This window comes from Aspergillus melleus, assembly GCF_016097325.1.
Source record: "Aspergillus melleus strain CBS 546.65 chromosome Unknown contig1, whole genome shotgun sequence".
In the NCBI taxonomy this organism is placed as follows: Eukaryota; Fungi; Ascomycota; class Eurotiomycetes; order Eurotiales; family Aspergillaceae; genus Aspergillus; species Aspergillus melleus.
The window spans coordinates 1,473,702-1,500,342 of record NW_025763370.1 but is presented as its reverse complement, the minus strand read 5'-3'; the positions used below and the strand labels follow the sequence as shown (position 1 = coordinate 1,500,342).

At 51.6% G+C, this 26,641-nt stretch overlaps 7 protein-coding genes across 7 annotated transcripts; 3 read left to right on the top strand and 4 right to left on the bottom strand.

Annotated features, from left to right (window-relative positions):
- Positions 1-67: 67 nt before the first annotated feature.
- Positions 68-2,173, top strand: LDX57_000577 (putative trimethyllysine dioxygenase TmlH; the record flags this gene model as incomplete). The annotated part of the gene is made up of 12 exons (XM_046082223.1): positions 68-117; positions 172-190; positions 260-510; positions 572-589; positions 659-725; positions 797-857; positions 917-1,013; positions 1,077-1,179; positions 1,226-1,325; positions 1,379-1,867; positions 1,918-1,989; positions 2,058-2,173. 12 exons carry the CDS (start codon positions 68-70, stop codon positions 2,171-2,173), a joined length of 1,443 nt encoding a protein of 480 aa, XP_045938180.1.
- A 350-nt stretch (positions 2,174-2,523) lies between these two features.
- RPT5 (proteasome regulatory particle base subunit RPT5) lies at positions 2,524-4,134 on the top strand (the record flags this gene model as incomplete). Its single annotated transcript, XM_046082222.1, has 3 exons — positions 2,524-2,837; positions 2,993-3,408; positions 3,476-4,134. 3 exons carry the CDS (start codon positions 2,524-2,526, stop codon positions 4,132-4,134), a joined length of 1,389 nt encoding a protein of 462 aa, XP_045938179.1.
- A 923-nt stretch (positions 4,135-5,057) lies between these two features.
- Positions 5,058-7,459, bottom strand: LDX57_000575 (uncharacterized protein; the record flags this gene model as incomplete). The annotated part of the gene is made up of 2 exons (XM_046082221.1): positions 5,058-6,990; positions 7,050-7,459. The coding sequence occupies 2 exons, from the start codon at positions 7,457-7,459 to the stop codon at positions 5,058-5,060; spliced, it is 2,343 nt and encodes a 780-aa protein (XP_045938178.1).
- A 3,089-nt stretch (positions 7,460-10,548) lies between these two features.
- LDX57_000574 (uncharacterized protein) lies at positions 10,549-12,943 on the bottom strand (the record flags this gene model as incomplete). Its single annotated transcript, XM_046082220.1, has 3 exons — positions 10,549-11,328; positions 11,400-11,542; positions 11,593-12,943. 3 exons carry the CDS (start codon positions 12,941-12,943, stop codon positions 10,549-10,551), a joined length of 2,274 nt encoding a protein of 757 aa, XP_045938177.1.
- Positions 12,944-14,817: 1,874 nt separating this feature from the next.
- Positions 14,818-18,205, bottom strand: schA (serine/threonine protein kinase SCH9; the record flags this gene model as incomplete). The annotated part of the gene is made up of 3 exons (XM_046082219.1): positions 14,818-16,243; positions 16,317-17,582; positions 18,138-18,205. 3 exons carry the CDS (start codon positions 18,203-18,205, stop codon positions 14,818-14,820), a joined length of 2,760 nt encoding a protein of 919 aa, XP_045938176.1.
- A 4,352-nt stretch (positions 18,206-22,557) lies between these two features.
- On the top strand, positions 22,558-24,453 carry NPL6 (chromatin structure-remodeling complex subunit RSC7; the record flags this gene model as incomplete). The annotated part of the gene is made up of 3 exons (XM_046082218.1): positions 22,558-22,606; positions 22,705-23,782; positions 23,847-24,453. The coding sequence occupies 3 exons, from the start codon at positions 22,558-22,560 to the stop codon at positions 24,451-24,453; spliced, it is 1,734 nt and encodes a 577-aa protein (XP_045938175.1).
- A 1,141-nt stretch (positions 24,454-25,594) lies between these two features.
- On the bottom strand, positions 25,595-26,469 carry SNF7 (ESCRT-III subunit protein SNF7; the record flags this gene model as incomplete). Its single annotated transcript, XM_046082217.1, has 4 exons — positions 25,595-25,674; positions 25,746-25,954; positions 26,011-26,215; positions 26,295-26,469. The coding sequence occupies 4 exons, from the start codon at positions 26,467-26,469 to the stop codon at positions 25,595-25,597; spliced, it is 669 nt and encodes a 222-aa protein (XP_045938174.1).
- Between the last annotated feature and the right edge of the window lie 172 nt (positions 26,470-26,641).

The window sequence follows — 26,641 nt, the reverse complement described above, 5'->3', positions numbered from 1 at the left end:
CTTGCGATACTCTTCTCTTTCTCCCGCCACAACTGCGCAGCGTGAACCAGGCAGGCCCGTCAAGATCATGAGTCGCATTCCTATTTCGGGGGCTTTCGCGTCCATCAAGAATGCTGGGTAAGTTGTCCCCTATCCCGCCGTTTAGGACGCTGCTTCTGACATCAATGCTAGCACTCTGCCATCCTCACTTGTAAGTAACAGCCGAAGTGATGCAATGGCCACACTTAAGCGCCAGTTTAAAGGTGTTAACGCTACACAGGCTGCAAGCCGGCGAAGTTCTTCCATAATCCCGGGGGCTATCTGCCAAAACCCTCGACTGCGTCTTTCATCCCACCGATTGCCCGCTGTTATTTGGACGAGGGCGAACTCATCAATTCCGGAGCGACCGTCTCGTGAAACTCCTATGGTCGCGAAAAATGCATTGGAGCCTTTTGTTGATTTCGATACTGAAGAACACAAGGACCAGTATGTATCCTTGCGAAAGGCACCCGATGGGCCCATTGGTCTTTAGTAAGCAGGCTACTTTTGCTAAGAGCATCAATTATTTGCTGTGTGCTAACGAGCGTCGCAGTGGGAAATTCTGGCTTAGGTATTGGGCTTGACGCCCCTTGGGCCGATTATCAAGTCGCTAATTCTCGGCCGCCTTACTCGGTTCTAGGGAAAATTGCCAATGCTCGAAGTGTATCCACCCGGACACAAGGCAACGCATTGTAGACACCTTCTCGGTACGATAATTCACAATGCCCTTGGAAAGCTCGCATTAGCTAACAGCTAACCTTTTGTCACCTGGGTCTAGATACCCAAAAATATAAGGACAGGAAAGGTTGAATACGTTGAGGATGGGGTGGAACTGCAGTGTACTGATCCCGGCTCGCTGTTTATCATTCTGGAGGTTTGAGGGCTGACTTTTTATAAGGGTCGGACGGTCATCGTGGTTTCTACCCCTTCTCATGGCTCGGATTCCATGCCAATGGGAAGAAGAAACCAATGGAACCGCACATGATGGCTATTCGGTAAAGCAGTTTGGATGCTTGCTATCATACGCCCATTTCTTTTCTGCTAACTCTTTGCTCCAGGTTTCACAAGCATCATGATCCTAGCAGTCCATTCCCTCCAGCTGTCTCGTACACCAACGTTATGTCTGACGATCAGGCTTTGTGGCGGTGGCTTGAAGCGATCGTAAGTTTGTTCCGAAACCACCCAGCGTTGTTTAACAATAGTTTAGCAAGTATACGGGTTCTGCTTTGTGCAAGGTGTACCTGTAGATCCAGAGTCCACCAAGTCTCTCCTGGAAAGAATTGCTTTCATCAGACAAACTCACTACGGTATTTCTCCCGACTCCCTCTTGGCGGTTCGCGCTGTTGCTCACATCATCAAGGTGGCTTTTGGGACTTCACGTCTGATCTCACTTTCAAGGACACTGCCTACACCACGGAAGCGCTTGGTGCACACACAGATAACACATACTTCACTGACCCAGCCCGGCTTCAACTCTTCCATCTTCTATCTCATACTGACGGTGATGGGGGTGCTAGCTTGCTTGTCGATGGATTTCATGCGGCAAAACTGTTGTTTGTGAAAAACCGCGAGTATTTCCACACTCTAGCTGAAGTCCCGCAGCCATTCCATGCCAGCGGCAACGAAGACATTTCCATACAGCCTGCAGCCCAGGCCCCCGTTTTCGGCCTTCACCCGCAACACCAAAGGCTATTCCAAATACGATGGAACAATTACGACCGGGCGGCCAAGACCGACTGGAATATGGCAGAGCAGATAAAATGGTATGAGGCAGCTCGTGCCTTCAACGACATCATTCACCGGCAGCAGTTGCAGCTTTGGACACAACTTGAGCCTGGAACGGCACTGAGTAAGGGCTTCCCGCCTAGGTCTGCGAATTATGACTGACCCAGAATTTAGTTTTCGATAACTGGAGAATGCTTCATGGACGCTCAGAATTCACTGGAAAGCGAAGGATGTGTGGTGGATACAGTATGTGCCCTCAGTATCCCCTTGTTTGCCGTAGACTGTCAACGAAAGACGCGCTAACATCTTCCCAGTCAACAACGATGACTTTTTGTCAAAATACCGTCTTCTCGAGTTTGGTCGCCAAAAAGTTTTGGACAATCTTGGGAACAACACCCCCCTCAGCTACAACCCCAACTTCCGCTACTGATTGCAGTACAAGTACGTGCTCGGGCCAGCACGGACAGAGCGCATGTAAATTATAGAAGTAAATCTGTAGCTAGATACCAAGATAGCATCAGCATCGCATCTACTGTGGTTTAACTAGCTCGTTGCGTGCAAGAGTTCTTAGTCAGCAGCACCATTTGTCAGTAGCATCACGTGACGCAGGCAGGACAGCTGACGTTGTTTGGCCGGAGCTCAACAGCTGCCCGGCAGGTCCTTTTCCATCTCATACCCCATCACTCTCTACCCCCTCTTTCCCCCTGTCTGCACCAATCTAGAACTGCTGCGTGCTGCCAATTCTCATTTACTTTCCCCTTACTCCCCACATCCTACATCATGTCCACCTTAGAGGATCTCGACGACCTTGAGCGTGAGGAGAGAGACAAGAAGAAGGAGCAGGGCGATGGCGACGGCAAGAAGCCCGGAGGTGACGGCGACGCCGAGATGGACGATGCCGAGAAGAAGGACGAGGATGATGAACTTCTGGACGAGGAAATCCTTCACTCCAGCACAGCCGACATCGTCAAGCGACGGCGGATGCTTGAGAACGAGATGCGCATAATGAAGAGCGAATACCAGCGGTTGACGCACGAGCAGAGCACGATGAGAGAAAAGGTCAAGGATAACCAGGAGAAGATCGAGAATAACAGGTACGTTGGTTTCATTGGATTATGCTGACGCGATGGATGCTTCTTCCTTGCCACTGCTCTCTCTCGGATGAGATGAGGGCGATGGCTCCATCCTCTCAAGCGGTTGCTATCGGTTGAACATCTGTCCTAACTATCTTGCTTCTTTCTCTATTTAGACAACTACCATACCTTGTCGGAAACGTCGTTGAGCTGCTGGACCTGGACGTCGAGGCCGAAGCCGCCGAGGAAGGAGCCAACATCGATCTTGACGCTACTCGAGTGGGCAAGTCTGCAGTTATCAAGACGTCGACTCGCCAAACCATCTACCTGCCTCTCATCGGTCTCGTAGACCACGAGAAACTGAAGCCCGGTGATCTCATCGGTGTGAACAAGGACTCATACCTGGTCTTGGATACACTACCGGCCGAATATGATAACCGAGTCAAGGCCATGGAGGTCGACGAGAAGCCCACGGAGAAGTACACGGATATCGGTGGTTTGGACAAGCAAATCGAGGAGATTGTCGAGGCTATCGTATGGCCGATGAAGGAGGCGGAGCGTTTCAAGAAGATCGGTATCAAGGCGCCAAAGGGTATGTTGGACCTTCTTGATTCCTCCCGTTATAACCCTGGCCCACTAACCATTGTGTTCTCTCCCAGGTGCTTTGATGTACGGCCCCCCCGGTACCGGTAAAACCCTTCTTGCTCGTGCCTGTGCGGCTGAGACAAACGCCACCTTCCTGAAGCTTGCCGGTCCTCAGCTGGTGCAGATGTTCATCGGTGACGGTGCGAAGCTTGTTCGTGACTGCTTCGCTCTCGCCAAGGAGAAGGCCCCGTCGATCATCTTCATCGACGAGTTGGATGCCGTGGGTACGAAACGTTTCGACTCGGAGAAGTCCGGTGACCGTGAAGTGCAACGAACCATGCTGGAGCTCCTGAACCAGCTGGACGGATTCGCCTCGGACGACCGGATCAAGGTGCTCGCCGCCACCAACCGTGTCGATGTTCTCGATCCCGCCCTGCTGCGATCCGGCCGTCTGGACCGTAAAATCGAGTTCCCTCTGCCCAACGAGGAGGCTCGGGCCAACATCTTGCGGATCCACTCCCGCAAGATGACCGTGGAGGACTCGGTGAACTGGGCCGAACTGGCTCGCAGCACGGACGAGTTCGGCGGTGCCCAGCTCAAGGCTGTCTGCGTCGAGGCCGGTATGATCGCGCTCCGCAAGGGCCTGAGTAAGATCGGTCACGAGAACTACGTGGATGCCATCGCCGAAGTACAAGCCAAGAAGAAGGACACGAACATGGGTATTTACGTCTAGAGGGGGTGTCTTTGTTTATTTCTTATTTCTAATTTCGTCCCTTACGAATGAATTTTTGCAATGAATGATCCTTGTTCACCACCCTTTATTTAGCCATGTATCTACGTACACCGGGTCTAATCTCTATATTCGATATATGTGAAAACTGCCTCGAGAGAGGCATTCAATACCTAGTCAAATGGGTAGTAGGGCTCATAAACACGAGCGACGTCATAAAATCTATTACTTCAAGTCGAGGAGCGATGTCCATAGATGAAAGCAAAGAAAATGAAAATCCATCCATTACATTATGCACTAAATAAACCACATCCATCAGAGTATCTAGCTTGTTCACTGTACAGGGGTTATGAATCTGCCGACCAAGACCAAGTAAACGAGTCAAGTCAGGAAAGAGGCCAGGCATTAAAGGATGGCAGAAAGATGTATGGACAAAAAGAAAGTAAAGTCGAACAGAGGCTGTATATCCAATCCTAATTAATTCCTAGTTCGTCACGGGCGCCGTCCGGTGAGAAAGTGGGTGAAGCAATGCGAAACAGATCTACAAAGAAATGATATAAAAAGGGTTGATGATGGACCGTCCGGTGCGTGCCATGTCTTGCCCTTGGAGTAAAACAAAATGAACATGTAATGTTCGGGGTATATAGTGACAGAGAGAAGGGGAGAGAGAGAGAGAGAAAAGCACCAGTGAAACTGTTGGCGCCACTTGGAAATTAGACCGGACAATCTCGACACATTGGACTCTGCAAGCAGTGTCGAGACGATATCGTACGCCATGTCGTAACGCCATTTTCCGCGTTATTTCCATACTTCAGCATGTTCCTTGCAAGCCGATTTATTTTTTGGTTTCTTGTCCTCTCCTGAAGAGGAAATTGAGGAGAATGAGAGGTTGCCGTAGACTATCCCTAGAGCTGGGTGGCTATAGCTCAGAAAAGTCGCTTGATATCAACCATTTCGATGTTCTTTGGACGCTCTCGTTCCATGTGGAACCACCACTCGCGACCACTTTTATGGCTGTAGTTCCACGAGCCCGTGCAGGTATCCTTCTCCCAGGGAAGCGAGGTCGTGGACCCAAGACTCATCGGAGTAGACGGGGTGGTGGGTGTGTTTGGGCTTGTCCCTAATGCTGAGCGATTGCCAATGCTACCCCACCCGAATCGAGAGCTTGGAGTCGACGCGGGTGACGGAGGCTCATCAGGGGGTGGAGTAGGCATGCCCTTGTTACCGAAGCAATTTACACCAACACCCGCTGCGTACGTTAATGATTGATTGGAGGCAAGGATGTGCTTCCAGCCAACGAGACCCCCGTCGGCTTCTTGCCCTTGGATATCGGGACGCAGAATGAACCGAGGGATTTTCACGTCTTTCGCGCTGGTGGTTGTGCCTATCCTGCCCATATAAGCAGGCATTCTGAAGTCGTATACGGTAACGGGCCCTTCCGGGTCCTCGGATGCCGCATTATCGTCTTCATTTGGGCGTTTATGTGACCCGCACACGCCGAATTCGTTGATGTCTAGCTCCGACGCCTCGTCCGACAGGGCCTCCTCTTCAAGAGCACTATCGGGGACGTAAGAGTCCGAGTGATCGGTGATAAGCACCCTCATGCCAGTTTCTGTATCTTTCACCGCGGTATCGATGAATGTCTGTGCACGGATTCGGGCAGATGTCAGATTGTTCCCCCCTGGCAGGGCCATGGGGCGGGTTTTAACAGAGCCATGGGAGCTGCGTGGAAGACTGTAACGGTCTGGCTGGAGCAGGGCCTGTCCACGCGGGATCGGTTGACATACGCCCTGGAGAACACCAGGGGGCTCTATGTCAGATGGCGCACGGAGAGCTTCTAGCTGAGGGAATCCCCCAGCGATAATGCTCTGTGCAAGATGGGAATTGGGAGTGTCGACATGGCTCGGAGGTTTAGCGAAAGGAGCATAATCGAGTTTGGTAAGAGCGGTATGTGGATCTGGACAGGCTACATCCCAATGCATATGTTTGAGAGTCGATGAAGCCAACAAGGGCTGGAAAACAATGCCGTCCGCATCCAAAATCGGGGATTTGTTAGTCTGGACAATCTTGAAGTGCTCAAGTTGTCCCAACGATGCCAGGATCTTCGAAATCACTAGCATTGACTGGACGTTCTGTTCGATAAGAGCCAGCGTGCGGAGCGAACTTGATTCCGGGCGCGAAGTATACTGCGCCAGACCTGTATCGGTGACACCGGGAAGGCCCTCCAACCGAAGCGACTTCAGAGGGGGTAAACAAAGCAAAGCGCTGTCCGCAAAGGCGTCTTCGTTGAAGTTCGAGATGCACAGGTTTTGTAGCGAAGGCAGGAGGCTGAACATGCGAAGAAAGATGCTCGGTTCCAATGCGCTATTTTCGGTCAGCCCGTAGAGCATCAGAGTTTCCAAATTCGTCCACGAAACGTGGTAGTCGAGAAACTCGAACATCTGCAAGGGACCCAAGCTTCCGGGACAAGACGTGCTGCGAGGGGAGCCTTCCGAAGCTTCCGTTGCTTCACCCAAAACCCAGGTATGCTCTTTCAATTTCCGTCGGGTGGACAAGGCGTGAGTGAGCCGGTCGAACTCGTGGTTGTAAGGAATGGACAGCCCCAATAGCCGCTCCAGGTTAGGGCAGACCATGACGACCGATGCGACCAGATCGCGGTACTCCTGCCATGGAGAGCTTTGCTTGCCGTTCGTAAATAGCAGATCCATCTGGGGGACGCGCAGTTCGAGGACGAGATTGGCCAGCAATTTCCTTTCCCTGAGAGTCCGTCTCAACAGTTTCAATCGGCTTCCTCTTTTCAATCTATACTTCTTCAATTGGGACGGTGAATCGTTTCCGACAATGTGAATTCGGTTGTACCTAAAAGTAAAGATCTCGCGTTAGCAAGTCATCTGTCAGGCAGAAACGCCCGCACTCACAGTCTAGCCCTGACGGCCCGTTCCCAGGGCCGACAGGTGAGCGAGAGGGCATGCAGGTCGCGTTGATAGCATGTTAGACACCCGGTCTGGTTTGGGTCGGTATGTAGGCTGTAGAGCTGATCTAAAATGGTTTCGTATACTTCATAAGGGAGTCGCTTGAAGACCGACTCGAGGATCTTATCCAGAGAGGCGGCGGAATCACATTGACGGTATGAGGAGCCTGGAGAAGTTGGGGAGTAGCAAGTAGGGGCGGTCGACACGCTGTAGTTGGTTCTGAAGGACGATACCGATGACGTCCGAGAAGAGACCGGCTGTACCATCACTGTGTATGCGGAATCTTTGTAGTCGTGGGCGGAATGGGGAGAAGACGGAAAGGACGCGCTTTCGGGTCTAGTAGCGACGACGTTCATCCTGAGCCCTCAATGTGCATCTGGCCAGCATGAAGAGCGATTGATTATTCAGGCGATGGTCCAAAAAAGGGAAGAGAGAGAGAGAGAGAGAAAAAATTGAAATTGGAGCACAGAGTAAGAGTTAAGGGGAAAAAGAGAAGTGATTAAGTGGGGAATAGAAAGGAGAGCAGGATGCGCGTTGGTATGTGCCGAGAGATATTACGCCACTACTCCGTACTCGAGTTATGCTTATCTCATATGTGTAGGGGCGAAGGTGAAGAGTAGAAGATCAGAAATCAAAATAAACAATAATAGATTTGGAAACCCCAGACAGAGGGTGTGAGAAGAGGAACTAGTCGTGGGATGAGATGGGGGGGGGAAGGAGTAGTAAGAAAAAGAAAAAGGAAAGATGGAAAAGGGAGGCTATTTTAGGAATCCAACCGGGACATCAACCAGCGACAGAGAGCATCGCAGCATACTATCTCCTAATCAGTCCATAATAGTGACCCAAAGGGGCTTAACCCAGGGCCATGAGGCATTGAGCACATACCACAGACACGCCACTTCTTCGTTTAGGTTAGCAGCAAGAAACTAGGAGGACCTGGGCGGCACTCGAGGGCCGATCGTCCCCACCAGGAATGAGGATCTTGGGTTCACGCCTACTCCTCCGTATGCCAGCAACTCGTGCTCGGAGGCGGAGAGCTCGTGTCATCGGCGGCCAACCATCAGGGGCAAGGAGAAATCCCCGGGCCAGGGGAGACTTGGGAGGGAGCTAGAGTAGAGGCTAGAGACTAGAGAGTCAGAGATTCGGGGCTAAGGAAAGTTGGAGGAGTCAAGTTGCCCAGGGGAAACTGCATGAGTGCTAAAGGGGGAGGTGGACTAAGTTACTAGTCAGTAGCCAGAGAGTTAGTTGGTCTTCTCATTCGACCATAGGCCAGAAGTAAAACCCAAATGCGTCGGTCCATCCATCATTCGGTTCTGAGAAATCAGAATTGACATTCATTGCATTGACGATCAGGATAAACGTTTGAATTTCTGTGGATGAAGCCACATGGGGTCAAAGCCATTCAGGCTGGATACGAACTGGGGGGGACATAATCATCGTCAGGATTGTCGACGCCGAAGAAAGAAATCGCCAGAAAATCCCAAAGAAATCCGTGGTCGTGACTTGGCGCTAGGCCCTCCAGGGCTTAGCGTGGTGGGGCTGGTCTGGGCGGCCTCAGGAACACGGCACTAGCCCCCTTTGGGGCGGTTCATTGCACTTCAACCCCTTTTTTTTATTTGTCTTTTTTGCATATTTTGCACCCTTTGTTGCTCTGCCTTCTGCCTTCCTCTGGAGTCTCGGATTCAATCTCCAACCTCCATACTCATATTCATGGACTGACAAACCATTGACTAAGATTCCTCTCAGGCAGGAAATGATTGAGATGATGAGATCCCATTACAACATCCGAATCACCATCCCCATGGACCCATTCTACCCATCGGTTCGCACCGTTAAGCGGATTCGATCATTGGCTAGTGCCCTGACCACTCTCCAAATTATCAATACCATATGATCAATAATGGGTCATATCAATCCCAGACATCTGCCCGTGGAGTGGGTGCGCGGGTTGACGAGATTCGTTTACCGTCCAGTGTCCACCCTATCAAGAGAAACATCGTTACGATAGATATCCGCAGTATATATAAATATATATTATACGCTTTTAGTCCAAACCGCCATTGCTTTATCCGCTCTATATCAAACTGGCCGCTCTGCAGTCCAAATCCGAAGAGCACGGAGTACACCCGTTCGGGGGTTTCTTCCTGCGGGATATCCTCCGAAGGGTCCATACTCCGTACACAAATAATGAGGTGCAGGACTGCAGGTGCCGTTCTCGGTCCGGTCTGCTTGACCAATGACGAGTTTATCTAGCCCCCTATGTTCTGTCCTCCTTGCGGCAATATTTTGTGCATTATCAGCCCTCCGAGATCGATTTATTCCCGAGCACAAGTGGAGCACGGAGTACACCCAGCACCGTGAAACATGGAGCGCTTTGGTTTTGCCCACCCGTGCTCGCATTCCGGTGCTCGCAGAGGACAACCGACTCGATTTTCTGCAACTGGGTATGTAGCCAGAACTCGGTAAGAAGAAAAGAAGGTCCGTAGTTCCTTCTGACTCGTATCCAGTGGGTCAGTGCAGGGATTTCAAATCTGCAACATGAAGTACTCACTTTGCGACGAACACGCCCATTGTTGGCTGTTGCCCTCAGGCTCAGGCTCAGACTATCGATTTTTTATTTTTCTAGTCGATAGATGAGGTTGGATTGAACATGATCTACGGTATCCCCGTCCTCTACACTTCTAAATCGAGTGATGATCACTTGCTGTGCGGTGCAGCAGTGCAACTATCTGGACAGATTTCTCCTTCAATCATATCAACATCTTCATTCTTCTGTCTGTCACGTTGCATGGACAAGACACGGCACGGCAAGTCCGTTGGGTCGAAATCCTTCCGGGACGGAACTCGAAACCGATCCCTGACTGTTCGTTTAACTTTTTCAGCTTGAACATAAAATGCTTGCCCCCTAAAACAGATTAGCCGGGCTATTTTTAATATATCCATTCCACGGTCCAGGGGTCTTGACGTCAGAGTGTTTTGCTCCGTAGTTACCTCTGTAGAGGTTTGTTTATGCTTGTGCTTCAACTGCTTCTCACTTTTTCTTTCTTGGACTAGGTAGAGTTGAGCTGCCTCTCATAAGTTACACTACGTTAATTAGCTAACCTACGACGGTTGTTTCGACAGTCAACGTAAATGAGGATATGAAAGATTAAGACTAAAAGAAATGGCCCGAACCGCGATTTGTAAACCAGATCTTAGTCCATTAGTCCCAAGGAAGGCTCTACATACTCCGTAGGGAGGCATTGTGTTCCTATCCAACCAACACCAAAGAGTATAATCAACTGGCGATGGTGATGTGTCGGTTCACAGACTTATTATATTAATGGCATTATTAGTATTTGCATGTCTCTATATGCCTCTATTCTTCTATACATTACACATAATATATATTCTTTAACACATGAGAGAAAAGAAGGAAGATTTAAGAAAAATTTTACATCCCCCTCTAAAGCAAAACCCCCAACAAAACCACCACCCCCGAAACCAACCCAAGACTCGGCCTCCAAGCCGACGACGCAGCATTCGTCTCCGAGTCCTTGTCCTTCTCACCAGCACCACCACTACTGCCGTCCTCCCCCTTGTCCATCTCCCCATGCAACGCACCCGCTCCGTAGGCCTTATACCCACCACTCAGACTGGAATTATGCCCCGTCGAGCCCGCCACGCAGTTCGTGCGGTTCACATGCGCATTCCACGCCGCGGCCCACGCTTTCTCGGGGTTCAGGAGCGTCTGAGTGGTGTACCAGATGCGGCAGTCGGCAGCTTCGTAGATATACTGCAAAGGAGTCTGCGAGGAGTCGCCTTTCCGGATCTGATCCTGGACTTGGAGACGGGAGTATGAGTCGCCGACCCGGAGGAAGACCTGCTCGGTGTCCAGGAGACGGAGGATAGAGGGGGACTCGAGATCCGGGGCGATGCCGAGCTGGGTGGTGGCGTTTAGGAGCTGAGGGATCTCGTCGGAGACGGCGGAGAAAGGGATTACTTCGCCGCCCTTGGTGCCGCCGATGGTTTGCATGGGCCCTGGTTTGGTGCGGCCGCCGACGGTCACGGCTTTGATGCCGGCGATGTTCTTGAGTTCTTCGTGGAAGGAGGCGCATGAGGAGCCGCAGAGGCCGTCGGTGAACATGACGATGTTGTCGGGCGAGAAGGGCGCTTTTTTGGTGGAGGAGGATTCGGTGAAGGTGAAGTTGGAGGAGAGGATGCTGTTGGGGTTACTGTTGGATAGCTGTGAAGAAATGGGGTTAGATATGAAGGTCATGATGCCTTGTGGGTTGATTTCAAGTTGTGAGTACTCACGTTGTATCGCACGATCGATGAGAACTCGTCGTCGTTAAACTTATGAGGCCCGTAGAAGGAGTCCCATGAGGAGAAGGTTTTGCCGTTGGCATCGACGAAGTTCCAGTATGACCAGTATCTCAGACTGTATCCCGAGGCGATATCTAGGGAAAACGATCAGCGTCTTATCGTTTGCAATCTGGTTTGAACTTACCCAGCTCGGTATTCTTCTCCACCCACTTCAGCGCAGTCTCGTTGGCCCGGATGGCGTCGAGGGCCTCGCCGACGAGCTTGAATTGGTCCTGGGCACGGTATCTCTGCGCGCTAAAGGGCTCCTTATCCGGGAAGAGCTGCATGAACGCGTCCAGAAGCAGGGCCGTTTCGCCGCCACCATTCTCACGGAGATCAATGACAAGTTTCTTCTTGTTGGCCTGCGTGCACCTCTCCAAGAACTGCCGAATGACTTTCTGAAACTCTCTGTAGCCGGTCACCTCAAGATCGAAAGTGATGATCTTCAACACGGCAACGTCTGACAAGCCAGGACCGGACAGGAAGTAGCCGGCCACGGCACCCAGGCTGTGCTCCACGATGGGCTTGGGGTAGTCGTCGCTGGGGATGGTCTGTCTCTTCGCCCAGCGGCGGAGCGGAGCGGCCTTGTTGTGACCCTTCTTCATCATTTCCGAATCGGCCTCCCAGCTGCTGATGTCGCCCGTGCAGAACGCCTGGAAGAAGTCCTTGCCAGTGGTGATCCCGGTGAAGTTCTGATACGTCTTGGCGACGTTGATGATATTGCGCGTGGTGCCGTTGACAAACGTGAGGTTCGTGAACGCACCCTGATATGCCTCTTGCGCGACGAAGTAGCCCCGCGAAGAATCCTGCAGGCCCCGGTCGGTGAGACTGTTGTAACGCGCATCGGGGTTAATATACTGAGAGTCGTCCGCTACCTCTTCCAGAAACTCCTGGACATCTTTGCCATTGATGGACTTGATCGGGGAGATATCGATGCTGCCGTCGTCCTTGTGGGCGAAGAGGTCCGAGGAAACGTAAGTCTTGGGCACGCTGGTGCCATCTTCAGAAACGGTAGCCACGCCCAGCAGGCGCTGAAAGCTAAAGACCTGCAGGATGTCGGGCTCGTAGTTGAAATGGTAGTTCCCGGTCCGGATGGTCAGCCGATTGATGGCGGCCTGCACATCATATTCGCTGTCGTAGGAGCGGAGGTTCTTCTTGATCTTGTCGAGTTCGCCGATGAGGTCCAGTGGACCCAGTTCCCAGGTTGAGGGAGGGTTCTTTAGCCAGCCCGTCTCGGAATGCCACTGCCAGAGGAGCTTCAGCTCGTCGATGAGTTCCTCATCGTCCTTGACGGCTACTGGAACGGACTTCAGACACTTGTACGCGGCCTCAGCGGCGACGACTTCGGCATCACTGTTCTCGAGGATGCGGCTAACCACAGCACAAGGCTCGGTGGCACCGGACGAGCTGGAGGAAGAGGCAGAAGTGGTTTGAGATGCAGATGGTAGAGCAACTGCTAGGGCCGCCGAAGCGAGTGTAGCCCCAAGAAGACGCATGTTGATATATCCCGCGACGAGTAGAAGAACTCCTCTGCAGACGAATAAAAAGTAAAGCGGACAACGGAAGTAAACAACGATGGTGGTTACCAAAGAACCATGCTCCAGAGATCGCAGGGAGCACAAGCGCTATACTTATATCCACCGATCCGTCGACATGCGAGACGAGCGGTGTAAAGGAGCCCTAAGCGATATTGGAGATTCCAAATATTGGCGCGCGAGCCGTGTTTGCCAGTACTGACTCCTAGGGCTGGGGGAGCACAGGAAGAGGCTGATCAGGAGGCTCAGCGAACCTTGTGGAGTCCAGTCTGGGAAGTCAACGAGGGACTGCGTACTAAAAACCCTGGGATAATCGCCAAGGCCGCCGGCCATGATTTAGGCTGCCAATCTTTGCACGAGGAGGCGAAGCCCAATGCCAAGGTGATCCTTGGATCCCTCATCAGTCGTAAGATGACCGGATACTTGCCAACGCATGGCTGGAGGGTGGATACTGACAACGGAACAATACCTCCTGATTGACAATGACTGTAAAACAATCATCTTGCTTGTTTTCCTAGGGCTCGGTAGGAGAGACCACGTAACGTGGTGTACACAGTGCTACCGATAAGATTCTGGCCCCCACGCACACCGAAGTTTGACACTAAAAGACCCCTGTGGAAAGGATGACGCTAGCATCCACGCTGCTGAACAAGACAGTGGATGAACTTTGAATACATTCTGGGATGCGCGCAGGAAGGAAGACCGAACATTAGGGTTGCGTGCGGCTCTCCGGATCGGCGAGGGATTCATTTATCTGATTCCTCCGGTGGCATTGCCACCGCGTCGGCTTGTCTGTTATCTTTCATTCGTGAATATGCTCATTTGATCCGTCCTTCGATGGTGGAACATTATCGCTCGTGTCAGCCTTAGTCCTAATTATAACGGTTGATCATTACTTTTGCTAGGTTGCATAATGTACATACAACTCCACTTCGTAGCGTCGAGGCTGATGACAGCCGTATCACCTGAACTGCAGGATTCCATGGACCATGGAGACTTCCTCTATGACATTGATAACGGTAGCTTTACACAGATCGGCGAAACGAGAGAAAAGATCCAAAAAGCTGAAAAGTGCATCAATTACCATGACGCATATATTTGAACTTAGTGTAAATGCCTAGATTGTAGATCAACCGGATATGCCGTTATGCAAGGGCACTGGAATCCTGACTCCCTCTCATGCGCCGTGCTGCCGCCATTCCTAGAATAAAAATGAGGAAAAGAAAACGCCGCTACAATGATGGAGCCCCCTTTCATCCTGAACTGGGAAGGATAGATAGTCGATCTCGGTCCTACCGGGCTTGAGGGTGACGATGCGCGTTCAATGTACCAAGTGAAACTGCGCGGATGGTATCGATCGAAGGGAGTAGTAGGAGCAGAAGAACCTGAGGCGGCAAAGGAAAAAGGACATATGTGAATGATGAGAAGGGGGCAATAAGAGCAAAAGAAATAATCTGTATATCCTCGGAAGATAGGACACAAAATGAGTTAGATATGAAGAAATCAAAGTCTCGCAATTGATATGAGCCACGGAAATTGAAGCCATCAAAGGGATATATCCAATCCATCTAATCCGGATGGTTTGAGTGCATGAAGCGCAAAAGGACGACAACAAACAGAAGATAAACACAAAGAGACTCGTCTCGCCCATGATAAGTAACGTCAATGATTAGAAACATGTAACTGCCAGGGCATCATATAAAGATGGGGAGGAGACAACCCATGTTTTAGACCCATTCGAAGGCATGTACAGAAATCGCAAAGGATATATGCAACAAAATCAAAATCAAAATCAAAATCACAACTCCATCATCATGCATTGCGCAAAGACATCATCACATGTCAAAATTGTCATCAACGTTGAAAATGCCGGGCTCTCCGCCATCGTGGGTCTTCTGGACGCCACTCATGCGGTGGTCTGTCGAGTTCTGCTTGCGATGGGATCGGTGCCATGTGTCCGTGTCCTCATCCATGTGGTCGCCGGGCTCGTTCTTCATGTGATGGTCGATCGAGCTCTCGTTGACGAACGTGAAGCCCTTGAAGTTAGCTTGCATGCCTGGCGAGAGCGGTGTCGACGCCGTCATGAAACCGTTGGCAACGGCAGCCGCTCGGTCGTTCAGCGAAGCATTGAGCGCATTGGTGAACTCGGGATCAAAGTTGGAAGTATCCGTGTCGGACTTGAGGATCGGCTTGAACGGCGGAATGACTTCCTTACGGCACAAGGCTTCCCAGTCGACATCATGGAAGAACGGGTGCTCCATGAGCTCCTTGGCGTCGCCCTTAGCCCCGAGTCGGTGTTTCGGATTCCGGTTAAGCAAGCCTTTGACGAAGTTCCTTCCCTCCGTGCTGAGAGCGTCTCGCGGGAATCGAACCTTACCGAAGGCGATGTTCTTGTACATCTGCTGCGTGTCTTCGGCGTAGAATGGACTCCAGCCGCAGCACATCTCAAAGACAAGGACACCAAGCGACCAGAAATCAACCATCTTGGTGTATCCTTGCTCATCGAGCAGCACCTCTGGAGCAAGGTATTCCGTGGTACCACAGAAAGTGTTTGTGGTGTCGTTCTGGGTAAGGTTCGCTTTAGACAATCCGAAATCGCAGAGAGCAATGTGGCCGTTCGCATCGAGTAGAATGTTTTCGGGTTTGAGGTCACGGTAGACGATGTCGTGCTCGTGCAGATGCTGAAGAGCCAGGATCAGCTCGGCGATGTAGAACTTGGCGCGAGCTTCTTGGAAGCGCCCCTCCTTTTGCAGATGCCAAAACAGTTCACCGCCCGACATGTAATCCGTCACCAGGTAGAGATCCGTGGGGGTCTGAAAGGAGAACTTGAGGCCCACAATGAAGGGAGAGGCGGCCATTGCTGTGCGGACCAGAATGTTTCGCTCGCCGAGAGTATGAGCCACTTCCTTTTTCTGGATGATCACCTTCTTCGACAGAACCTTCATGGCGTAAATTCGGCGCGTATCCTTCTTCTTGACTTGGTAGACCTGGCCGAACGTGCCCTTGCCGATAAGCTTCAGGATCTGGAAGTCATTAGGGCCCACCTGCTTCTTCTCCGTTTTTTCGAATCGCATTTCCAGATGAATCTCGCCAGATACTTGTGAGTCACCGGCTCCCCGAGCCTTCAACGGGAACCATCCTTCTAGCCGGCTGTTGTCCTCGTTGAGATTGACGCAAAGTCGTACATGGCCCAAGAACGCCTCCTGATCTTTACGGTCATACACCGAAACGTCGACCTCAGATTGGTCACCGAGCACATCACTGATAATATTTGTCAGCGGACCGTGCACGATGTGATATCGAGCAAAGTAAGAGGGTGTGGTTAATGACTTACAAGGTAGCTTCATGGTTCCAGTGGGGGTCAGTGACGGGGGCCCTAATCCTGTGATCAGGGCCATCGAGGGCACTGTTGTTGCTACTTTGACGGCTCTTCATGGGAATGGCCATGGGTCGACCGGTCTCGAGCTCCGACTTCTCCTGTTCCTTTTGCTGGCGTTCTATCGAGGCTTCTTCTTCATCCTGGGCGCTCTTCGAGATGCACTCATTCCATTCAAACACGCAGACAACGTAAGGATCGAACCCCGGTCGAAGTCCCCGAGCCTGAGAGATGTTGACATAAAGTTGTCCCTTGAGCGAGCCAACGGGCGGGGCAGTAGTCGGTTGGGGGCTTTCGGACGGGGACGGGAAGGCCTCGTTGAGCTTGCCCGCGATCTCGTCGGTGGACTTGGCGACCTCGTCGGATTCCGTGGGCTCCGAAGTAGACGGCGCAGACGTGTTGGGTTTCTGATCGACTTGAGAACCTTCGTTGGACATGGCCCGCGGCGTGAGAGGGGGAGTATTCTTTAAATGCGAAAAATCAGACACATTTCCAGTTAGCTTCGCAAGGTTCTCAGAAGACGTAGAAACGAGTGGCTTCTCATGGTCGAAGTGGGGAGCTTCCGGCAAACACAGGGCATCTGCAGTGCACGAGAGAGTGGGATTGGAGAAGTGGGTGGCAAGGACTGGATCGCCTGAGATGCTCGAGACTGGGTGAGAGGTGTGGCGGCGGGCGGGAGGTTCAGGGGAGGAGTTTCCCGAAGGGGAAAGGTAATTCTTCAACGCATTAAAGATCGATCCCATGCTCTTGTCGGGGCCCGAAGACCCCAATTCCGCCTCTTCCGAGTCTTTCTGAAGAAGGGAAGATGCCGAGCAGTAAGGGGGGGTAGGTAGATTCGTCGGGGGCAAATTCTCCGGCGTTACAAAGTGATTGTCTCGGGCAGCGAGCGACGACCTCATCTCCGAAGCCGCGTCGCGCCCCGTCATGACATAAGAGCCCGGGGAGGAGGAGGAGGAAGAATGGCCGGAACTTCGGTGATCCCGTGTCCTTGTCGTAGGCGCATTCGACTGTACATAGTACGCGGAGGTAGGAGTCTCAGAAGGAAAGGTCCGTGGTTTGAAGGGGTTGGATTGATCACCAGAGGGAACACCAACCTGAAGGAAGTTGTGCATTATGGACGGCAGACGTTTGTCTGAAGGATCGGGTTGCGGTGTAGCGACTCCCGTCGGACTGGGACTTTTGGAGCCGATTTGATCTTGGTTGTCGTCGTCATGCAAACCTCGGCTGTGGAGGCGGTTAGTCATTGATATAAAACGCGACGATAAGTTGAGTTTATTGAAAAAACATCGGCCGAAAAACATAATGAAGGATGGTGGCCGGGTGTTGGATTATTGGATCATGGATGAAAGGCGCCCATCATAAGGCAAGGAAGGGAAGGGAAAATGGCAATGGCCAACAGTTGGGAGGGAAGGAAAAAAAGAAAAGTCAAAGCTGCAGGCAAATGCAAGTTCTTCTTCCAGAAGGCAAACGGTAAGGCTGGAGTGTAGAACTTTGGATGCTGCCTCTTTTTCCCTTTCTTTCGCTTTTTTACCTTCCCAACCCAATGATGCGACAGACCGGATGGACAGCAAAGCAAAGCTACCCCAACCGATGCATCTCAAAGTTCAAGCTGCAGTGCCAGCGAATCGAGGGGAATTTATTGCTTGATTGAAATTTTCCGAGCGAAAGAATAGACCAATTTGCGCCTCGATTCCAGCATTGAACCCCGGACAATGAGAGCAGGGGGGGCAAAAAAAGCACATTGTGGCGGCATGATTAAGCGAAAGTTGTGTTACTCACTTTTGCGATAGCGGCTGCTTTAACAATTCGGCATCGACATGCAAGCCAGGACCATTCTGAGCGGCCATGATTATCTTTCCATCCGACTTCCGGGTCTAGTCACGCAGGAAAAGCAAAGGACGGTGACAAGAGAAAAGAGCGAAAAGGTAGGAAACGAGAGTCAATCGTCCGCTAGAGAGGCCGATGACGGAGTGGCGAGTGATCGGGCGACGATTGATACGCGGATGAAGGCGGTCAAAGTGCGAGAGGGAGAGAAAAAGTAGGGAAGAAAAGGAAGAAAAGAAGTCTGGGCGGAGAAAGAAGGAAGGTTAAAGGAAGTTTGCGGGAGAGAGGAAAACGTTGGATCTCGGTCGGATTCGGAAGAGAAACAAGAGATGGAGGGGTTGAAGTCAGGTTAATGTGGGCGCGGGTCGTGAGAACGTTACAAGGGACGATCCGGGGGATTCATCGAGGGAAAGTAGAAGAGAGACGAGAGGAACAGAAGACCAGGTACAAGAGACACGAGTCAAGAGAAGAGGGAAAAAAAGAATTGAAGACCGACAGAGGGCGATAGTTAGGGATTATTATGGATTCTTTAATTTCTTACTCAGGCGAAAAGCCGACCTGAAGAAAGCGAAGGAACCGAGTGCTGGCGGCGATGAGCGAACCGGCCAGTCTGGGATTAGCGCCAGGCCCGAACGAACATTAATAAAATAAAAATCGTAAAGTGGATGTGGTGGATAGGCAGTGAGGCACAAATAATTCGTATTGGCCTCGTTGCGGGATTTCCCCAGACGCTGGTTGTGTCCGCTGTTCTCTGACGGTGGTTCCGGTGGCAATGCCTTCAGATTTTGTTGGTTAACCGGGCGTATCTCGCGTCAAGAAGGGGACAGGCGAGAGAGATGAGGTGAAGGCTGAATAAGATAAAATCAAAAGATAAAAAGATAAATGATAATCAAAATAAAAATAAAATCAAAAGGTCCTGCAGCGGTGGCGTTTACCAGCTAAAGCTGAAGCCCAAAGACCAAAGCTGCCGCTGATGCCGCTCTCTAGTTCGAGAGACCGGTGGGTGGTAAGGGCAATAACAGCAATCAATAATCACCCATCACTCGATGACATTGAAATTGGAGGAAATACGGGTCCTCGGGGTCATTGGGATCAGAACCAGAACAATATAACTGATAAGAACGATGACCGGAGTCACGAGAGTGATGCGACCAGGGCGAAATGATAGTATATTCTTGTGCTGGACGGTACGTGCCCGTAAGCTTCCAAGAATGGGAGACGCCGTCGTCAATTCCAATCACGAGATGAATGACGATCTCGAGTCTGAATCTGAGTCGGAGTCTGAATAGATTTGTGAATCTCAAGGATGACAGGTCGGGTCTTCTTTATTCTTCCTCTCGCGATTTTCATCCTCCTCATTCCTTAAGTTCCTGACCTCCTATGGAAACGAATCTCCAATTCGAAACCACGGGTGACTCTGGTTGGAAGCCGGGAAAAGCTTCGGGAGAGCCGAATGTCATTGGCAGTCAGGCAGGCAAAGCTGCCCTGATCCCTAGAAACAGGCGAGGACGAGAAAATGGGGCTGGATTTTTTTTTTTCTTTTTTCTTTTTCTTTTTTGGGTCGCCAGAAAAGAAAATAATGGGGAGGGGAAAAAAAGGCCTCACACCCGGTGGAGACGGCGGTGTTGCTGGCAAATAGACAAGACCGTGATGGAACCACGGAGCCACATTTCTCTGCTGACTGACAGGCAATGAGAGCTAACAATCTGGCGGAATTATGAGATGATAGGGCTTCCTCCAAAGAACGAAAAAGAAAAATCGGAGTAAGAACGGTTGACTGGAAGGGGGACTATGCTAGGCGCAGCAGGAAGAATGCTGAAATATGCTGGATTGCCTCGAGAGGGGGGAGACTCGACAGCGGAACAGCAGGATGACAGAGCGTCGCGAGAAATCTCATCATCGCGCCTGATAATAATCGAACCACAGAATCAAAGAAGTGAAACGAAACCTGGAAAGGGCGTTGATGACAGCACAGGTCCGATGATGAGGCGCAAGTTGGCATGTGTCCGTCTCGTTTTGGAGGGGAAGTTGGGTTGTCGCAGTGATTCGCCGTCGGGAGGAAACCGGGAAAATGGGGCTTTCCTCGTGTGGACGTCGAGTCCGTGGATGCCTCTGCACTCTGCAGGTAGTGATACACTTTAATTCTAAGGTACAGTTGCCTACTCCAAATGCCCATCTCCAGGATTCGCCATCCTCTTACAGAGGACCTCTTCGACATATCAATAGTATGGATGGCCGGTCTCTAGGACCTACTCAGTATTGTAGTTCCTCCGTAGAGTCAATGCGATCAATGCTATTCCATAACAAGAGTTTATTCAAATGATCTAATCCCTACAAAAAGTGGGGTTGGACTCCGTCGATGTTGTCATCGGGCCGATCGTGGATTTTGTCCATGTACTAAGTGTACTGTGTATAAGGTATTCACATTAATACATTTACTGCAGACTAGAATCATCTCCTCTCTACTGGTACCTGCTACTCTGGATGTACAGTATCTACACTGTGTATGCAGCAAAACACTTCTATCAATTAACCTATCAACGCCCTCGTCAACGGCGCTTGATCGTCAAACATCGACCTTCCCCCATCAGGGTTTCGCTTCCCTTTTACGGTTTCAAGAATATCTGCCGCTGGTCCGATGACGATGAATAAGTCTCTTCTCCTCATCCCAGCCATTTCGATTCATGCACTAAGGGATAGTACGGGATAATCCCGGAGGATGTGCAGCCCTGCGGTGATGGCTGCTTGGCAAATCATCGTGTCTTGCCTGTTTTCCTAATATGCCCGTCTCCTTGACGCATCAGATATCGTGCAAGTAACCAAACACCGTAGACTCGAGGAGTCTAGAGTCTAGACAGCGGAAATACCTCTCAGGTACATCTCCGCCCGTCTCCTTACATGCTTACATGTCCAAATCACCGGTTCAGAACAGCTGTTCAGCAAGGTCGCAAGGTCCAGGTCAGTGCAGCTGGTGGCTTCGGGTGTCGTGGAAACGGTGGCCGAAGATCTGTCCGATTTGACGGTAGGATCAGCCGGCCACCTTGAACTGAACGATCGAGTGGTCTTATCGGATCCCCCTTGAGTTCGTGCGTGCAGATAGCAGGCCAATCCTAGCTACCGACTTAGCTCCCGATCTCCAATCCTGGCTTCCTCGCCCTCCAATAATACGGGCACCCCGTCGGGCGCCTACAGGAGAAGACCTCCTAGAAACATTCCTGGATGGAGAACCCTGGCGGTTACCCTGCCCATAGCCACGGTGATCTGTCGATTACCAATCTATTTGCATTTTCGCCCCGGTCGGCAAGGGAGGGGGTGTGAGGAGGAGGGAGGAAAAAGAGTGCGGGCTGAGGCTACTTGTACGAAGTCAGTAGGCAGGTCATCTGCAGGCAGCGGCGTGGTTGTGTAAGTGATCTGCGTGGCATGCAGCATTCCGTTTTGTCACAAAAGAGCAAAAAGCGCGAGGGGACAGAGCAGCGACAGCAGAACCCCTCCGATCAAGCCCACGACCGAGTCTCGCTCGGACGATGCACGGGGGAGAAAATAACCTTAGCGAGACATGATGAGCAATCTCGAGCAGGTTATTGTCCCGGGAGTCGAAGAATAATGTCATCCTTCCCCTCTGCCCCTCCCTCCCTCCTTCAGGTTGCATCCGATGTCGAGAAAATGCGGAGCTTGTCCAATGCCCACCGCGGTCAAGCTAATGCTCCGTAGGCGCCGGTGGAGCGGAGGAATTCGAGAATTCCTTCCAATGACCTTTCCCCTTTGAGAATTTCGATGACATGTGAAATGGGGATTGAAGCAGGATTGCAGAGTGCAGACCCATCCAATGCATCCATACGTCAATCGCAATGTCTGTGCATACCTTATCGTTGAGTCACTCCGTCGGTATCCATCTCGAAACCGGGCTGTCTGGCGTTTTCGAGAAGGTGCCGGACCTAGCTTCCTGGAAAATTACCGGTGGGTAATCATCCATGGTTAGGATGGATGGTGTGTTGGAGGGGGACACTGGACGCGTCAAGTGGTCTGAATGGATTCCAGCTTCCATCGGTGTAGAAGTGTAGACTGTGTACCTGCTCCCAGGGAGAATGTGCTCCGGAGGGGATGGCGATGACATCATGCGGCAGATCCCCGAGTGCCAAGAAAGTCCAGAGTCTGTTCTGGATCGAGGCACGTGGCACTGATGTGTTCCTGAGGCAGCGAGGCAGCAAAGGGTCAACATCACGTGAGACGTAATCCCGGCTCCGGAGCGGCAGATAATCCGACCGGCCCTGGCGATGCTGCGGAAGGACTGAGGCTAAAGGGCGTCGAGCAATAATTCCATCGCCGCGTTCGCAGTCTTTGGCTCTCACGTCGAACCCAAACACTTGCCGTCGCGATGGCCAGGAAGCTTCGAGCAGCTGCCCAGGCAGCCGCTCAATCCTTGAGTAAGTCATTGTTTTTCCCCGTTCGCCTTTTCTGCGCCTTTTTGGGATTTCTCGCAGACAAGTATCCCATGGGCGCGCGTGCACTGACAGACCCCGAGGAAACGCCCCTCCACCCCTCCCCGACGCATCCGACGAGGAAATGGGTGATGCGCCCGTCTCGAACCCGTCCAGCCCGGCCGTAGAGGACCCTGGAGACGCGTCGGAAAAGGAGGACGATCCCGACGCCGAAGCGCAACCCGAACCGGTCCCGGAGGAAGAGACCGCAGCGACGCCCACGCAGGAGTCGAACACGCCGTCGCGAGCGGATACGCCTACGCGCACCGGTGGTCGCCCTTCCGCGATCCCGCGAAAACGACGCATAGGCCGTCCGCCGAAGAACCGTCCCCCGGACTGGGATGCGCCCGACGACGGAGCGCCGCAGACACCCATCCACACGAGCACGCCGGTGAAGAGGAGGCGAGGACGCCCGGCGGCGAGTGGAGGACGATGGGCTCGAAACCGGGGCCCGTCGCACGTCACGCAGGTGCCCATCGACAAGGAAGGAAACATGATGGACGTGATCGACGACGAAGTGGCTCTTCCGGACGACCCGGAGGGCGAGACCAAGGTCGACAAGAACGGCCTTCTGAAGGGAGATCGAGAGTACAGGGTGCGAACGTTTACCATCCTCAACCGCGGCGAGAGATATTACATGCTGTCTACGGAGCCAGCTCGTTGCATCGGTTTCCGGGACTCGTATCTGTTCTTCCAGAAACACAAACTCCTCTATAAGATCATCATCGACGACGAGGCTAAACGCGACCTCATCGAGCGCGAAATCATCCCCCATTCCTACAAGGGTCGAGCTATCGGTGTGGTGACCGCTCGGTCAGTATTCAGAGAGTTCGGCGCCAAAATCATCGTGGGCGGGAAAAAGGTCGTCGACGACTATCATGCTCAGCAAGCACGAGAGCGCGGCGACGTTGAAGGCGAGCTGGCTGTCCCCGAGGACAAACTCCCCGGGCCCGGAGAGCCGTACAACAGGAACCAATACGTCGCGTGGCATGGCGCCAGTAGTGTCTATCACACGGCCGTGCCTTCGGTTCCAGTTCCCGTGGGGAAGGCGGTTGATTCGAAAAAGCGAAAGATTACCGTTACCGGGGATAATTGGATGCTTGAGCATGCTCGTGAAGCTAGGTGAGTGAACCCTTTCCCGGATCGTTCCTTCACACATGTCATTCTAACGGCTTATACTGTCTAGCAATTACAATGCTCTCATTTCGCATGCTCGTCGTGCGAACCTAGACGGATACTACGACATCCACACCAATGTCTTGCAGTATCCGAAAATCATGCAGCCCACGCATGCGCGCTGGGAGCGTCTACCCCCTCCTGATCCGCGGGTCGCGACCAAACTCACCCAGGAACTGTCCACCCTCAGCCTGACGAATGGCAGCGACGAGGGCGAGGAGCCTCCTGTCGAAGCCTCGACCGCCACAGACGAAACGCAAGAGAACAACGAGGAAGAACCTGCCAAGGAATCGATCTTTTCCACCATCCCGGCTGCGCTCTCGCGCCGGTTCGCCATCCATGACGTCCACTACGAAACGCCGCCACACTCCAATTTGGGGATCCCCGGCCCTGATGGCGACGTGCATGATCTCGGCTCGAACGGCTTCGTCAGCGTGGCCAACCCGTCGAATCCCGAATTCCTGAGCCCCGAGATCCTGGAGGAGCTCCCGGCCGAGTGCAAGGAAGCCCTCATTGAGGCGGCCGCGCAGGAGTGCGAATGGAAGTCTAAATGGTGCAGCGAGACCACTGATGGCGCTCGCAGAGCCCCTCTCAAGAGCTATGCATGGTTCCCTTAACCCGAGTTATAAGAGTGAAGGAGTCAGTCAGTCCGACTTGAAATTGCAGGTTGGAAACAGACTACATCATCAACCCTCATGAGCGAGCTCACCTACCAACCTACTCTTGATCTATTCGTTCAATTTCTTTTCTTCTCTCTTTATTAGCTCCTTTTTATTCTATTCGGGATGGGCGGGATCAATTTCTCCCTGGATGATGGTATGAGACAAAAACCCGGAGTTCAATGTGTGGTCTTCTTTTTTATATTCTGTTCTTTCTTTCAATAGTTAACCGGTGGTGTCATTTCTCAACAAATTCAATTTGGCCGTTATTGCCTGGTCTTTCTCTTTTGTTTACGTAATAAAAGGTGGAAATAGTGATTCTTCTCATATCTTTCTCTACCTCGGTTTCTAACAATGCAGATCAAACCTGATGTCCCTTTCTTTTGATAAGTTAGATCTCTGTTGCAAATAGAATACAAGAAAACACTAGCCCTCTTTAAACTAGAAGGGATCTTTACAGCTCTTTCGGCATTTCTACCGGTGTCATAAGTAAGAACTGATATGTTTTACGACTATACGCAACCATGCGATGCCATCACGGCATGGTACAATTAGAGCAGTAGGATATTGGAAAGATATTCATTCGTTATGACATAGACTTGGGTCTTTAGTGTAGTTAAGTTAAGACGAAATAAGATGGAATAAATAGATATATGGAAGAGCCATGCAATGTCGTGAAGGAGGTGCAGGCTAGGCAGGTTGAACGAATAGAACCCAGAAGAGGAAGATGAGATATCCATCGTGGATGGAATGGTAGAGGCACGTTTATGAGACCAATCAAGAAGAGCACAAAATAACAAGAACCTAAAATGTAGACAGACACAAATAGACAGAGTAGTAGCGGACAAAAGGAAAAAGACACCTTCTGTCGACGAATCCCGGAGTTCCAAACAAGAGAAGAAACAAAATAAAGCCAAGGTTCGGCTGCAGATGGTAGATAGAACTCCGTGTTAATCGCGATTACATAGACGCATGATTGATGGTTCAACGGATATGAGGAAGAGAAAAGAAAGCAGAGATATTGCTCATATAGGGGATCTAATAATGGAAAGGAAAGAGACGAGCATGGCAAAGGAAAGACAAGGGCTTCGTATAATCGTCACATGGCCATCTCTGCACGCAGCTTCTCCAACTCTGCTTCCTCGTCTTCTTCCTCGGTCTTTTGTGGCTTGTTTTTGACTGTAAGGGTGGATGACATGATTAGAATGGTTTCCTATTGCGGATAAATGATCTGAGAGGATGTGACTTACGTTCCCCAGTCCCTGCGGCAGGTAGCCGATTGAGTTGATCCGAAACGGGTACCGTGCCAGTCTTGAGCATGCGCTCGTCCATGGCCTCTTGTTCCAAGCCCTCGAGTTCTGCGTCCAACTCGGACTCGTCTGGCTGTTCGCCAAGCGGATTGTTCGTGATGACGGATGCGATTTCCTCGCTGAGTTGATGTTGTTCCCGGAGTTGATCCCTTCCCAGCTGTTAGTATGAATCGGTCGCAGCGGATTCTTCAGACTCAGCACGTACATTGTCTCGTCCACCTTGTCGATAGTCATCGAGCCATGAATCTGGTTCATGGCCGCGCCTGCCGTCTTCATCGCCTCCAGAGTCTTCTGGTTGATATTCGCCGTTTCGATGGAGTAGATCTGCTGTTCCAGCTGGGCGATCTGTGCCGTCGTCTGTTCGAGGTTCTTCTCGTGGACCTTTTTCCTTCGGAGAGCAGCCTTAGCGGCTGGAGTGCGATTGCGTTAGTTGGATTACCACTCTCTCAACAAAGAACAACGAGCAGGGACCGGGTCCAAATTCCGTACCGTTCTTATTTGTGCTGATATTCTTCTTCGCCACATTTTCTTGCTCCTCCATCTGATTCTCCAAGTGCTTCTCCCGCTTTTGAAGCATATCGAGCTGTTCTCGTAGCATCAGGATCGCGTTCTTGGGCGCATCCTTCCGCTTTTGGGCAGCGGCGCCACCAAACCACGACCACATTATGATAGATAGAGACGAGACGTGCGTGTAAGCGGTACTTGGAATCGAAGACCCACTCGATACGGGGGTCTGTTGGGCGGATGTGCAGAAAAGGTGCTCTGGAAAGGCCTGGAAACAAAAGTTTCTTTGCGATCGTCTGACAACAGATCTGAGAGATCGGCGAGATTCAAGG